Here is a 14154-nt window from a genome sequence, read left to right on the forward strand (position 1 = left end):
TCATAATTTCAACTAAATGGCAAATAGGTGATCAGTTATGGCTCATGATGGTTGCTAGGCATTAAATGTAATCTGAATCTTGGTGTTAGATTTTAGTTTTTGCATTGCCTTGCCCTGAAGTATTTGGTACTCTATTCAGAGAACTAAGTGTGTTTCAGGACACGGTATTGTATACGAGAGTGGAGGAAGATCATCTGATCAAAGCAGCAAAGGACGCTGTCACGAAATGTGTTTTCTCTCTCTCAGCTGCCCTAATTAGAAGTGAAATTCAGTCAACGCATGAGGAAGACTATAGCTCCAATTTCAATTCTTCGTACTCCGACCAGAATGTACCTGAGTCTTGCGTGCATCCTCAATTTATATACAATTTCTCAGTTTATTATATATTGTACATCCGCCTTTTCATATTTTCTTTAAAATCTTTATAAAAATATTTAGTTTGGTTGACTTGTGTGATCAAGTTCCAATTCTGTAAAAGTCCAAATCAATTGCATCAACCGTCACAGCATTTAGTCTAATATTACTTGTCGGCTCTGGTTTCACTGCTGTACGTTTCTCTCCACATTACTGACTGCCGCATTATCTTTTTGCTGATTCATCTTCAGTTTGTTCTAAATCTTGTATGTTATAACTTGTAAAGTCAGTGCTGCATCTGTTGTGTTTGTGGGTGTCTGATAAAAGGTAACTGCATTAGTGGATTATAATAAACACTGGGAACATGTATAGAGAAGTCTTCATTTGCTTCAATTGCATGTTTTTATCGTGGTCTATTTTAGGCTTTGTGGATGTGGGTCTGGTGAGTCTGGTTGCGCTTTATGTGGTTGCTGTAAGGCCTGTGCCCGCGAGCTGGATGGACAAGAGGCAAGGCAGCGAGGGATTCTTGATGCTGTTAAAGAGATGATCCCTTTAGATCTTCTTTTAGGTGAGTGTTTTTAACAGCACAAATTGATCTCTCTGAAGTTCCGCTTAGCTGGTAACGAAACAAGATCCAACAATGTGTGTTAGCAGAATTCCTGCAGTGTGTTTAAAATTTCAGCCAAAAGGAAAATAAGTTTTTTTTGAAATACAATTGGTTTGCCCTGCAATTTCAGATTAATGAGTTTTATGGGTACCAGTTTAGATCTTTACAATCCACCTGAAGTAACTCATTTGATACGACTTTTAACGTTGGGTTGGAGAAGGATATAATATTAAATGATGCCGTAAAATATATTTCATAGAATCCTAGAAATTCCTACACAGCTGGAGGCCCTTTGGCACACCGAACCTATGGGCATTGCTAGCTCTCTAACTGGAGCTCTCTACTCTACCCTCATTTCCCTTCCTTGTATCCTTTTTATCATTTTCCTTTTTAAATACATACCCACTTTGCTTTTAATTAATGTGAATGTTTCTGCTTTGATGACGATTTTGTGGTGAAGAATTCCAGGCACTTATTTGCAAGACTTAATCACGAGTAACTACATTTTAGTTTATCGTGGATGACTGCAGGTGATTAATTCTGCACGTTCAACTCTAACAATTGGAAAAACTATTTGCTGTTTTTATAAAATATCATAGCAATGCAGTATTTCGTTATTGGCAGCTCTACACAACATAACAGAAAACATTGCATTAAATTTAGTTTGTTGCATGTTGGAAGAATATCGTTTATCTGTAAAAAGCAGAAAAAAAGCTTTCAGTAAAACCCACATTGCTCTGTACAAAATGAATGAAATGATTACTATAAATTCAAAATTTTAACTGCTAAAATAAACTCTCATAAATAGGGTTTGGGGAGATTTTTGCTGTTCCATATTGCTAGAAGATTAAATGAAATTGAGAATATTGAATATTTCAATGCAATATGATTCCAGTGCACACACTGGTTTTGTTTTCTTTAAATAATTATGATTCCTTCAGCAGGACCTGTCCCACCAGGAGTTAATATAGAAGAACATATTCAGCTAAGGCAAGAAGAAAAGAGGCAGCGGTTGAGCAGAAGACACAGGCTAGAAGCAGTGAGAGGTATGCTTTCCATAACGGCTTGAGTGACAGTTGACATTCTTCTAAAGTGGTGTTTTTCGAACACAAGTAAAATATTATTTTTACACATTTTAAAGATTCTGAATGGATGACTGCTTAACATTTTAATCCCCATAATCATGCACAATATCAAAACCTAAATTTGAAGTGTCATCCTGAATGATTTAAAACAACTAATGGTTATAGTACAATCTTCAATTCTGCAACTGCACTTTGATCTGATTAAGCATTTGTATGTAATCTGCTTAATTAATTGTGCCCTAAATTCCACCATACAATCTACTGGAGAATGCACTGTAGCTATAATATACAGCACATTTTAGCTGGCCTAAAAAGTACTCTCAATTTAAAAAGTTGAATCATAACTAACAACAACTTGTAATTGTATAGTGCCTTTAATGTAGTAAAATGTTCCAAAGTACTTCACAGGAGCGATAATTAAACTAAATCTGACACTGAACCACATGAGATATTAGGACAGTTGGCCAAAGAGGCAGGTTTTAAGGAGCATTTTAAAGGAGGAGAGAGTGTTGGGAAGGGAATTCCAGAGCTTAGGGCCTAGGCAACTGAAGGCACAGCTGCCAATGGTGGGGTGAAGAAAAGCAGAATTGGAGGAGCGTAGAGATCTTTAGGGCTGGAAGAAGTTACAGAGATGGGAAGGGGTGAGGCCACAGATAATTTGAAAACCAGAATGAGAATTTTAAAATAAGTAGTCTTTCAGGTGAACAAATTAAGACTTTTTACAAACTCTTGAAGACTGCAGAGAAACATCTTCAGCCGAGTTGTTTGCATATTCTCAATTGTCTAAAGAAGTCAATATGCATCATATTGTCCACCTTGGATGGTTACTGTTTTGACCGAGCTGCAGCCACACAGCCTCAGCACCTATTGCTGACTTTAGGTACTTGTAGGGTACGGGGAGCTCACCAGAAGGGGCTTGACTGCTCCACACAGCAACTGTGGCGCATGAGTGGACTTGAACTTCAAGCAAATTCAAATTACAAAGAAAGATTTGTATTTATATAATTCCTCATCATGTCTCATAGAAACATAGAAACATAGAAAATAGGTGCAGGAGTAGGCCATTCGGCCCTTCTAGCCTGCACCGCCATTCAATGAGTTCATGGCTGAACATTCAACTTCAGTACCCCATTCCTGCTTTCTCGCCATACCCCTTGATCCCCCTAGTAGTAAGGACCTCATCTAACTCCTTTTTGAATATATTTAGTGAATTGGCCTCAACAACTTTCTGTGGTAGAGAATTCCACAGGTTCACCACTCTCTGGGTGAAGAAGTTCCTCCGCATCTCAGTCCTAAATGGCTTACCCCTTATCCTTAGACTGTGACCTCTGGTTCTGGACTTCCCCAACATTGGGAACATTCTTCCTGCATCTAACCTGTCTAACCCCGTCAGAATTTTAAATGTTTCTATGAGGTCCCCTCTCATTCTTCTGAACTCCAGTGAATACAAGCCCAGTTGATCCAGTCTTTCTTGATAGGTCAGTCCCGCCATCCCGGGAATCAGTCTGGTGAACCTTCGCTGCACTCCCTCAATAGCAAGAATGTCCTTCCTCAGGTTAGGACCTCGAGGTGCTTCATAGACAATGAATTACTTTGAAATGCAGTTATAGGCAAATTATATAGCAGCTGTTGGAGGCTCAGAAGGGTCCCACAAACAGTAATGAGATAAGTAATCGATTAATTTTGTTTTTGATACTGGTAGAGAATATTTGTCAGGATGTAGAATTTCCTACTTTTTAAATAGTGCCATGGGATCTTTAATGTTCACCTGAATCATGGGAATAGACAGCGGAGGCCCTGATTTAATGTCTCATCTAAAGAATAGTACCTCAGACAATAGAGCACGCCTTCATTTTTGCATTGGGATGTCTGTCTAAGTTATGAACTTTGAAACCCCAACTTGGAGCTTGAATCCACAGCTTTTGACCCAGAGACACAAGTCCTGCACTAATTAGATTGGTAAATATCTAAACTTGGCAACATTCCTTTTCCCCATGCTCATATCATTTGCTGATCATGGATCTTTAATATTAAAAGTAATATAATTTATTTTCCCTTGGCTTTTTCTCTACTCCAGTTGTCCATGTCAATACAGTGTGGACATTTTTAGATTAGTTAATTGTCCTAATTCTCTTAGTCTTACCTTTTTAATAGGTTGGAATATTGCATTGCTTCTGCTCTGTTATGAAGTGTTGCAAGTATATGTTCCAATACAATAATTACCAATTTAGGTGCACAGTATTTCTTTACTGAAAAGTGACCACTGTTTGGGTGAAGACATGCCCTAAAGACTATAAAATTTATTTGCAACAAAATATAGAAGCTTATTATGACACGGGAGTAATGATTTCATAAAAAGTATAATTCACAAAAACGATCATGGCAATCTGCATCAGTAGTTGTTTTAAAATGGGAAACCACATTTGTGCTATAAATGTTTTGCCTACATCACTATAAATTCTCAACATCTTGCTACCAGGGAGGTCATCATGATTGTTCGTGAGAGCAAGGGGTTTATTTAATTTTATTTGGAACCATATTTTCAAAGCAGCTGCATAATGACCTTTTATAATGAGATTTTATTTTAGAAGTAAGTTATTTTGTCCTAAAAGATGTACAAAATTACATTGTAGTGAAATAAATTTTCCTAAACAGGCATTTTTGTAGTGTGCATTTTAACATAGTAATATAGGAAATAAAATCTAAGCTACCACTTTAGCATGGCAACTGGACTCTAGTCTACAAAATTCATAATTGTGAATTTGAGATTTGTATTGCACTGTCATTGATTAAACAGAGCACACTAGAATTTGTTTGAAATTTGTTACGTTTATACTTTGTCATGCTATCACTTTACTATTCATTGATGTTTTTCCTTAATTTTTTATACCATATTACTACCTTCAATGTATCCTTTTACTCATGCCTCAAATACAGTAGATGCCATTTTCCTTTTTATATTATAGACAAACTATTTTTTGCTTTTAATTTTGACAGTTATTTAATTTGTGAGCTTTCCTATGCATGTGCAAGTTATTTCTCCTCAGGCCCCATTGTATTTCCTGGTCCCATTTATTTGAATCATCGAGAACAGGCCATAGCCAGGCTAAGACCCCTTCCAGCAAAGCTAAAGCATAAACGGGACAAGCATAAAGGTACTTGGTCATCCTTCCTTACTGGCTGGAGGACTACAACCTATCCTGCCAGTCATATTCTTCTGTCAGCCAAGTCTCTGTCTAATGTGGACAACTACAGAACTGATTCTGCTTTTTATGTCTTAATGTTGAGTAACCCGAGGAGAAAATAAAGCTCTCTGGTTTAAGATTGGTTCAGGTGGAATGGGAACATTGCTTAGTTGCTTTACTTTGTACAAGAAAGAATGCCTCTTGCTTTTATTCAGATGTTTGTACTTTGTCATTGTTTCGTTCTGAAATTGTGCAATTCCATTTTGAAGAATGGTGATTGTTATATTAAAGAAAGGGAGAATAATTTATATGCTAAAATGTTACTCTGCTTACAGGTTGCTGTACGTTATATAAATTGCTGCATTCCATTTATGCTTTCTGTATTCTTGAGTTGAAAGAAACTTGTCAGCTGATTTGTCTTGATGACTGCTATTAACCCTTTCCAGTCAAAAATATCTTGATAGTAAATGGTCACTTTGTTTCATTGACCATCTATCTGTATTTGCATGCACGCTCCAGCTAATGGATAATGGTGAGATGTGCAATTTAACACGCCTCATGGTCCACAATTGACTGACTTATAGTTTCAGGGTCTCATTAATGAGCAGAATCAATTGGCTATCTTGTTTCCCTTTGCAGATTCTATTTTGAGACACAAATTTAAATTTTGAGGTTTGTTGGTCCATGTACCAAAGAAAATTGGAAATAATTAAATTACTAAACTCATTTAGCCTGGTTTATGATGGAATTAGAGAAGCAATAGTGACATGAGTAGTTACTTTGTAATGAGAATACTCGTGTAAATTGCCTCCTTTTGTACAGTATTAATAATCTCTAACATTTAATCTGAGTCGGGCAAAGGGAAGATCCGATTGCTCCTTGTAAAATATGTGCTTGGTACATACTTTTTGTTTTGACTGAAAAGAGTTAAATGTGTGAATTTTCATCTTGAACCTGAACTCTGCTTACAAAATTTAATTGCAAGTAACCAGTCTGATTTTAATTTCTCCACATTTAAAGTAAATCAGAGGTTTCATCAGTATTTATTAAAACTGTATAGATTGATCCTTGATCTCATGTTACTCATTTGTCAACTTGGGCACAATTCTGCATTGAGTTCTGGGTCAAGCAACCCATTTTTTTCCTTGGACTAAATACTCAAGGATTGAATGCGCAGTTAACTATCGTGTTGTCACCAGGCTTCTTTGATGTATTGGCACTAATATACTTTATGAAGATTGTACTTCAGCTTTAATTGCACTTGGGCTTTAATATCGCGTGACGCTTTTCAATAAATTATCATCTCGAGTTGTTCCCACCACTAGAGTGACGGATTGGTAACTACCAGTACTTTGTGTTATGTACTTCAGATATACTACAAATTTAGAAAGATAATTGTACTGCTGGGTGTTTTTCACACTTTGAAGTACCATTGTATTAACATTTTTCTCAAAACTTTGCTGAAATCCTAGTGGCAATGCTTTATTTTCCAGATCGTGATTTTTTTTATGTTCATTTATAAACTGTTGATTCTAGGTAATTGGTAGTAATCATACAGCCATACCACACATTTTTCTTGTATTTTGGTTGCACGATTAGTAGCATATGAATGTTAAAATTGAATATCCACACTTCTTTTCTGAGCATGTTCCTCTGGAGAAAATGGTTATGTAATGGGAAGTGTACCTGGCTGTGCACTTTGTTACTGATGTGTTAAACATTCGAATTGAAGCTTTTGGTCCCTGTAGTCTAACACCAGTTAGCCTACATACAACAGATACTGGAACCTCACAAGCGGAAGACCTGTGAACACTTTGCTGATGACTTGCCTTATACTGCTGAATGATCCCCTACGCCACTGTTTTGCTTTGAGCTGTACCATTTGAATCCTTTTTCTGCCTTGATCAGTCACTTATCTCCCACACCAGAACAAGTCGGCAGTTGTTCATGAATTCTTTACCAAGTTTCTCATTTATTTGTAGCTTACATCTACAGTTTTGTCTTTAATCAATGCAGTCTTTAGTTGTACCATTGCAGCCTAACCCAATCGGACCAACTCTAGTAGATCCTGCCTTGGCCACGAGTTGATGTCAGCACTGAGTTTTGAAGTTTTCACCATATGAATCCTTCCCAGTGGCTACCTTGAATGAAATCCATCTTTTCTGTTTTCCTTCACTGCATAGTGATTTGATCTTAATCTGAAATTCAGCACAAGGTGGAAAGCTGTTATGGCTGAAGAATGTTGAAGCTGGACTTCTCTTGACACTAGAGAATTGTGTCGCCTTGTCTCTTTTTCCTGCCCAGTAAGGTGGTCATGTGGGATTATTTCTCCCCCGCCCCCCCCCCCCCCCACCACCACCACCACCACACCCCAGTTGCAGGTATAGTTTAGATGTCACCGGAAGCACCCATTCATGTGTAACTTAACCAAGATCAAGGATATAGGTGCATTGTTGGCTCCATAGTTGTGAAGGCATTAACTATTATTCTGGTTGCCATATGATGCTTGCAACCAAGCATTCAGAGTAAGCCAAGACAGAGAAAAAGTCATTTGGCCATGGAGCTCATTCTTCTAGTACTCTTAACTCTCCTAGCCTAGACTCCATCATTTTAAATGCCCTTTTAATGACTTTGAATGTAATCAGTTACTTGGAGGAACATGTCCAAAATATCTTTTGAGTAATCTTCTCATTTTGGTTCAAATTTACTTCAACAGTTCAAATATACATAATGCTAGTTTTAATTTATGTCCTTTGGTCTGGCTTACTTTGATTAATGAGTGAGTGAAAACAAATACTCCAGCCTAACATCAGGGAAGATTTAATACAAAAGCAAAATGCTGCAGATGCTGGAATCATGAAATAAAAACAGAAAATGCTGGAAATACTCAGCAGGTCAGGTTGCATCTGTGGAGAGAGAAACAGAGTTAATGTTTCAGGTCGATGACCTTTCGTCAGATCTATATCATTGTTTTTGATTCCAAACATAAACTCCACTCCCTTGGCACTGACCCCTCTAGACCGCAGAAATTACAAGCGGCCTGAGTGCCCGTGAACCAACTTATAAACTTATTGCACAGGACTGCTCCGTGCAACACCTGCAGGCCAAGTCCCCAATAAATAGTGGGAGGAGTCCCGCGTAGAGTGCACTCCATCAGGGACCCCCGCCTCCTCCGGACGGCAAGATGGTGTGCCATGACGTGTCTGGATGGCAGACGAGGATGGCAATGTGGAGAGTGTGCAAGAGCAGCACGTACAGGAAACCCTCTGTGCAGAACTGAAAGGCACTGAGGGGATTTCCCGGAGGAGGCTCAAGTTGTGAGGCACCGAGCAACAGGTCTACAACTCTCTTGATAGGAGACAAAATTAACCAGTTAAGCAACAGCTCTACAAACCTGTGAGCATACTCGCAGGTGCCTACATTAGAGCTCGGACTCAGCATGCAACTATCAATTCTCAGATCGACGGTGAGGGTTTCTCTCGAGACCTATTACCAGCCACCTTTTGCGTAGTAATGTTCAGCAAACGCATTATCTTGACAGCAGGAAGTAGCTCTTGTAAGCTGTAAAGTTCTAATTGATTAAACTCCAGTAGTACCTCTGTCTACTTGGGTTCATAGTGAAATGGACAGTCATGAGGCTTGATCCCAAAATAAAGCCCAGGTGGAAACCCCCCCCCCCCCAAAAAAATATCATGCATCTTATTCAGTCATTGCAGATCAGGGGCCCTGATAATGCATTTGCGTGTTACACGGCATTCACCCTCTCCACCCCCCCCTCCCCCGTTCTAGAACAGTCTAGCCTCCAACTCAGAGATTGACTAATATATAGAGGCATGATAAGATATTTCCACTTGTGATAGAATCCAAAACTAGGGTTATAATTAGAAGGTAGACATTGTTAACTGTTCTCCTCGGGTACTGTTCCCCTCTCCTTCAAATCTGCGGTCATCACCCCTCTCCTCAAAAAAACAACCCTTGACCCCACTTTGCTTGCTAGCTATGGCCCCATCTCCAATCTCCCTTTCCTGTCCAAAGTAATTGAACGTGTTGTCGCCTCCCAAATCAGTGACCATCTTTCCATGAATTCAATGTTTGAATCCCTTCAATCTGCTTTTTACCCCTGCCACAGTACCAAAACAGCTCTCATCAAAGTCACAAATGCATCCTTTGTGACTGTGACAAAGGTAAACCATCCCTCCTTGTCCTTCTGGACCTGTCTGCAGCCTTTGACACAGTTGACCACTCCATCCTCCTCCAACGCCTCTCCACCAACGTCCAGCTAGATGGGACTGCACTCGCCTGGTTCCATTCTTATCTATCTAAATCGTAGCCAGAAAATATCCTGCAATGGCATCTCTTCCCACTCCCGCATCGTTACCTCTGGTGTTCCCCAAGGATTTGTCCTTGGCTCCCTCTTATTTCTCATCGATATGCTGCCCCTTGGTGCTATCATCCGAAAACAGTCAGTTTCCACACATACGCTGACGACACCCATCTCTACCTCACCACCACTTCTCTTCACCCCTGCTTGGTATCTAAATTGTCAGACTGCTTGTCTGACATCCAGTACTGGATGAGCAGAAATTTTCTCCAATTAAATATTGGGAAGACTGAAGCCATTATCTTTGTTCTCCGCCATAAACTGCATTCCATAACCACTGACTCCATCCTTCTCACTAGCATCAATCTGAGGGTGAACAAGAATGTCTGCAACCTAGGTGGCCTATTTGACCCTGAAATGAGTTTCCAGCCACATATCTGCGGGATAACGAAAACCGCCTTTTCCACCTCCATAACATTTCCCGCCTGCGCCCCTACCTCAGCTCTTCTGCTGCTGAAACCACCTGCCTTTGTTACCTCTAGACTTGATTACTCAACTCGTTCCTGGCCAGCCTCCCACATTCTACACTATGTAAACTTGAGGTCATCCAAAACTCAGCAGCCCATGTACAAACTCGCACTGAGTCCCGGTCACCCATTACCCCTGTGCTTTGTGACCGACATTGGCTCCCGGTTAAACAACACCTCGATTTTCAAAATTCTCATCCTTATTTACAAATCACTCCATGGCCTCACACCTCCCTATCTCTGTAATCATTTGCAGCCTCACAATCCCACAAGATGTCTGCGCTCGTCAAATTCTGGCCTTTTGAACATCCCTCATTATAACGACTCAACCATCGGTGGCTGTGCCTTCAGCTGCCTGGGCTCTAAGCTCTGGAACTCCCTCCCTAAACTCCTCTACATCTCTTTTCTCCTTTACAACGCTCCTTAAAACCTGCCTCTCTAAACAAGCTTTTCATCATTTGCTGTAATTTCTTTTGTAGCTCTGTCAAATTTATCTGTTTTATCTTGTAATTCTGTTGTGAAGTGCCTTGGGTCATTTTACTATGTTAAAGACGCTATATAAATAAAAGTTGCTATTATTATGGATTTCTGTACGTGTCAGACACACAACTGACCAAAAGACAATGTGACTAGGAAAGATCACGTGACCCGCATAGTGAGATCTTTCAAAGAATGAGGACAATGATGCGTTTGAATTTTTAAAACATGTCTAAGTTAAGCTATCGTTAGCCCTTCATTTGTATATTTCTCCAGGGGAACATTATTCCAAAAGAAGACTTCCATATATCTGCTAATGGTTATTTTTCTTGTACCCACTTGGAGGAGGTGGGAGTGCTTTCACACTGCATGTCAAATGATTCATGACTGTCCAAGCAGCTGCAGATTTTGATGTAATCACATTGTATAAACATTTTACAAAATGGCAGTTTAGGTGTGTTTTCACAACTACCCTTTAAACAAAAAAAGTAGTGGCGATTTTGACTCTCAATAATGCACACCCATAATTTCAATTTTATAGCAAAAGTACAAACTTAAATTTTCAAAATTTGTATAATGTTTGCAAAAGGTGTTTTGGCTTTGTGATGAAACCTAAGTTGCCATGTGTTATAGTTAAGAATCTTATGCAAATATAAGGCTCAGTTGTTGTGATGATTTTCTCTGTTTTGATGTTGTGGATCACTGTGTGCGGTTGGGCATTTCTTTTCAGATGCAAATGGAGAAAGGGGGGATAAGGACGCCAGCAAGATTACAACATACCCTCCAGGTGCTGTATGTCTTGACTATGAGCTCCAAGCAGTCCAGGTTAGCTGTGGATTCCATCACTCAGGTATGCATAGTATGTTGTGATCTGAATAAATATAAATAAAAAAGAACTAACTTTTACATAGTGCCTTTCACGTGCTCAGGAAATCTGAGGCAATTCACAGCCAATTAATGAATTGCATTGAAGTGCAGTCACTTTTGATACAAGGATGTATAGGACCGGAAGAGACCATTTCGGTCCATCCTCCTGACCCCAATGTTCAAAAACAGTGCATGATTCACTATTGTATCCTCGGTTATGTTTCTCACCAGATGTCTGACGAACCCACTTTAAAATTACTAATCGCTTCCTTGGGCAATCTATTCAAGACATTAAACATCTTATTACAAAATAATTATATTTGATCTGTCTCTTCATCTCCCCTTTTCTGAGTTTAATTCCACGGCCCTTTGTTGTTCCTTGGGTCATGGCAAACAGTTTCTCGAGAGCCAGGTTTCTTAAGGATCATGAATATCTCCATAAGTTTCCCTTTATAGCATCTGTAGGCATACTTAATTTCTTCTGGATTATTAAAATAGTTCACCCATAATGAAAAAAACAATTGCAGGCGTATCTTTTTAATTAATAGGCTCATTTCAATTCGAGAGTTGTCCATGTTAATGCATAAAGGTTGCAATGTTCACATCCTGTAAGATTTTTTAAGATAACTTGTTTAAAAACAATAAGTTCTTGTAGAATTCACAAAACCAGTTTTATGAAGAATTGTGATCCTCCAAGGGAACTATGTTCTTGTTGCTTACATGTTACTATTTGCAAACCGAGTGGCTTATTAGTAATTCTGAGAGTAGAAAAGTTAGCATAAAGCTCACATGAGCATAATTTGTTCTATAAAATGTTCCGAATGTAGATCATAATGTTTAAATCAAACTCTGAGTATTTGTATTCATAAGTTATGAAAATAGGTCTGAGAACATTATATGAATCGGGAAGTGGACCAGGAGCTGTTAATGTGCCAGAAAAATGGAAAGTCTGTTAGTTGACCCAAGGGACAACAATATCATATTTAGATAAGATCATGTAGTTTACATTATATTTAACTCAACATTAGTGAGCAAGACTTTATAATTGTGCCCAGCAGTGTTTCAAAAATATGAATTCATACATTCCTGAGGGACCCACAACAGAAAGCTCAGCTTTTGATCTTTTTCTGTCTTGACATATTCACTAATATAGGCAATTACAGCATCTAATTTGTTCATTAACTAAAGTAATTATCCCTTTCAAAGTTATAGTACTTGTTTGAACAATACCATTTGGAATTTTAAAATTTCTCTCCAGTTTTCTTTTCTGCACACACATTCCTCTCCTAAAGACTTTGAATCCCTGGGATATGGTTCCATTGGTTCTGGTCATCCTCTAGTACCCTTCCCATGTGGTCATGATTCATGTCTGAGTTTCGATGCTTGGTGTAAGAAGGCACCACTGCCAAATCCTATCTTAGCCTCACCTTGCCTTCATGCATACAATATCACAGTTTTTGCTCGAATGTGATTGGGAGTTGGATACCTTGCTAATTATTTCCTTCCCATCCCAGGCCATCCCCAAAATGCAAGAACACTGGTGAATTGTGGCTTCAGTATAGCCTGAGCTGAGGCCAGCTATCTCAGGATCGAGCATTATACTTGTGACCTTTTTGGGCTGTATGACCAAGCTACTTGCTGGCTAAACTCAAATCTTTTGGGGGGAGCCAAGCATTGATTTTAATTCTAACACTCGAATAGAACATTTTTGTAATTTCCAGTATCTATAATTTGAAAAATTTGTAAATCGATAGTTATGTAAATATTTTGACTTGCACTAGTTAATATATTTGCATTGTTGCAGAGGAGTTAAATGTTTATATGCTACTGGTACTCAAATTATTACTCCAAGGGTTTTAATGTTTTACAAATAATCTACAGTGATTCTGATGGAGAATGGTGATGTGTATACATTTGGATATGGACAACATGGTCAGCTTGGACATGGAGATGTCAATTCAAGGTAATAAGTAAAACAATAAAAACTTTGTGTTTGTATTTTTTTATGCTACCTTGCTAAAAATTTTCTTTGTTTCAGAGGGGCGCCCACATTGGTACAGGCCTTACCAGCTCCTTGCACCCAAGTAACTGCTGGCAGTAACCACACAGCTCTACTGTTAGCAGATGGACAAGTCTTCACATTTGGAAGCTTCTCCGTAAGAATAATATTTTAGGATTTAATTGCTAGTTTAAGAAATGTTTCATTATTTCAGGATATATACAAGTTAAATATTGATATAAAACATTTTACATGCACTACAACAGAAGCAGAGCAGAATGCTTCAGAAGCCATGATAAATCTCTGCTTTACAAGATTATATGGAATAAATGTAACAAGTAGAATGTTTTGAAGACCTATTTCCTCATTCTTGTACTATTTTCAAATGTAGTTTATCATTACGACAGCAGCCATCACACCATTTAATGCATTATTTTCTTGTAGTGATCCTAAATACTTAGTACTAGATTATTTATTTTGATGATGATTTAATTGCTCAGTCACAACTGTGGCTCGAGGTATATTCTTCATGCTAGTTTCCTTGGGATTCCCTGTATGTGAAACGGGTTTTGTTCTTTGACGTCCTTCACCTTATTAGGCATAAAATTGACCCCAAAATAATTTCAGTTGAAATGATATGCAGGCATTTTGAATGTGTTAAGTGATGATTGCGACGTATTCTCAACCTCTGCTTTATTCAGTCCTGAATTTAGTTTTTGATCCCATATTCTC

General features: G+C 38.5%; 1 protein-coding gene across 8 annotated transcripts in view; it reads left to right on the forward strand.

Moving 5' to 3' along the window:
• mycbp2 (MYC binding protein 2) overlaps positions 1-14154 on the forward strand; it is a 196305-nt gene that overhangs the window by 42294 nt on the left and 139857 nt on the right. For 6 of the 8 annotated variants that reach the window (XM_070891705.1, XM_070891708.1, XM_070891712.1 and 3 more), the window contains exons 13-18: positions 777-922; positions 1903-2007; positions 5094-5201; positions 11287-11406; positions 13305-13386; positions 13462-13579. In XM_070891705.1, coding sequence (XP_070747806.1) covers positions 777-922; positions 1903-2007; positions 5094-5201; positions 11287-11406; positions 13305-13386; positions 13462-13579 — 679 coding nt within the window. The remainder of the gene's footprint in view (positions 1-776; positions 923-1902; positions 2008-5093; positions 5202-11286; positions 11407-13304; positions 13387-13461; positions 13580-14154) is intronic. The other 2 variants (XM_070891707.1, XM_070891709.1) reach the window with 2 other exon arrangements.

The sequence above is a fragment of the Pristiophorus japonicus genome, chromosome 10 (genome assembly GCF_044704955.1).
Source record: "Pristiophorus japonicus isolate sPriJap1 chromosome 10, sPriJap1.hap1, whole genome shotgun sequence".
Lineage (NCBI taxonomy): Eukaryota > Metazoa > Chordata > Chondrichthyes > Pristiophoridae > Pristiophorus > Pristiophorus japonicus.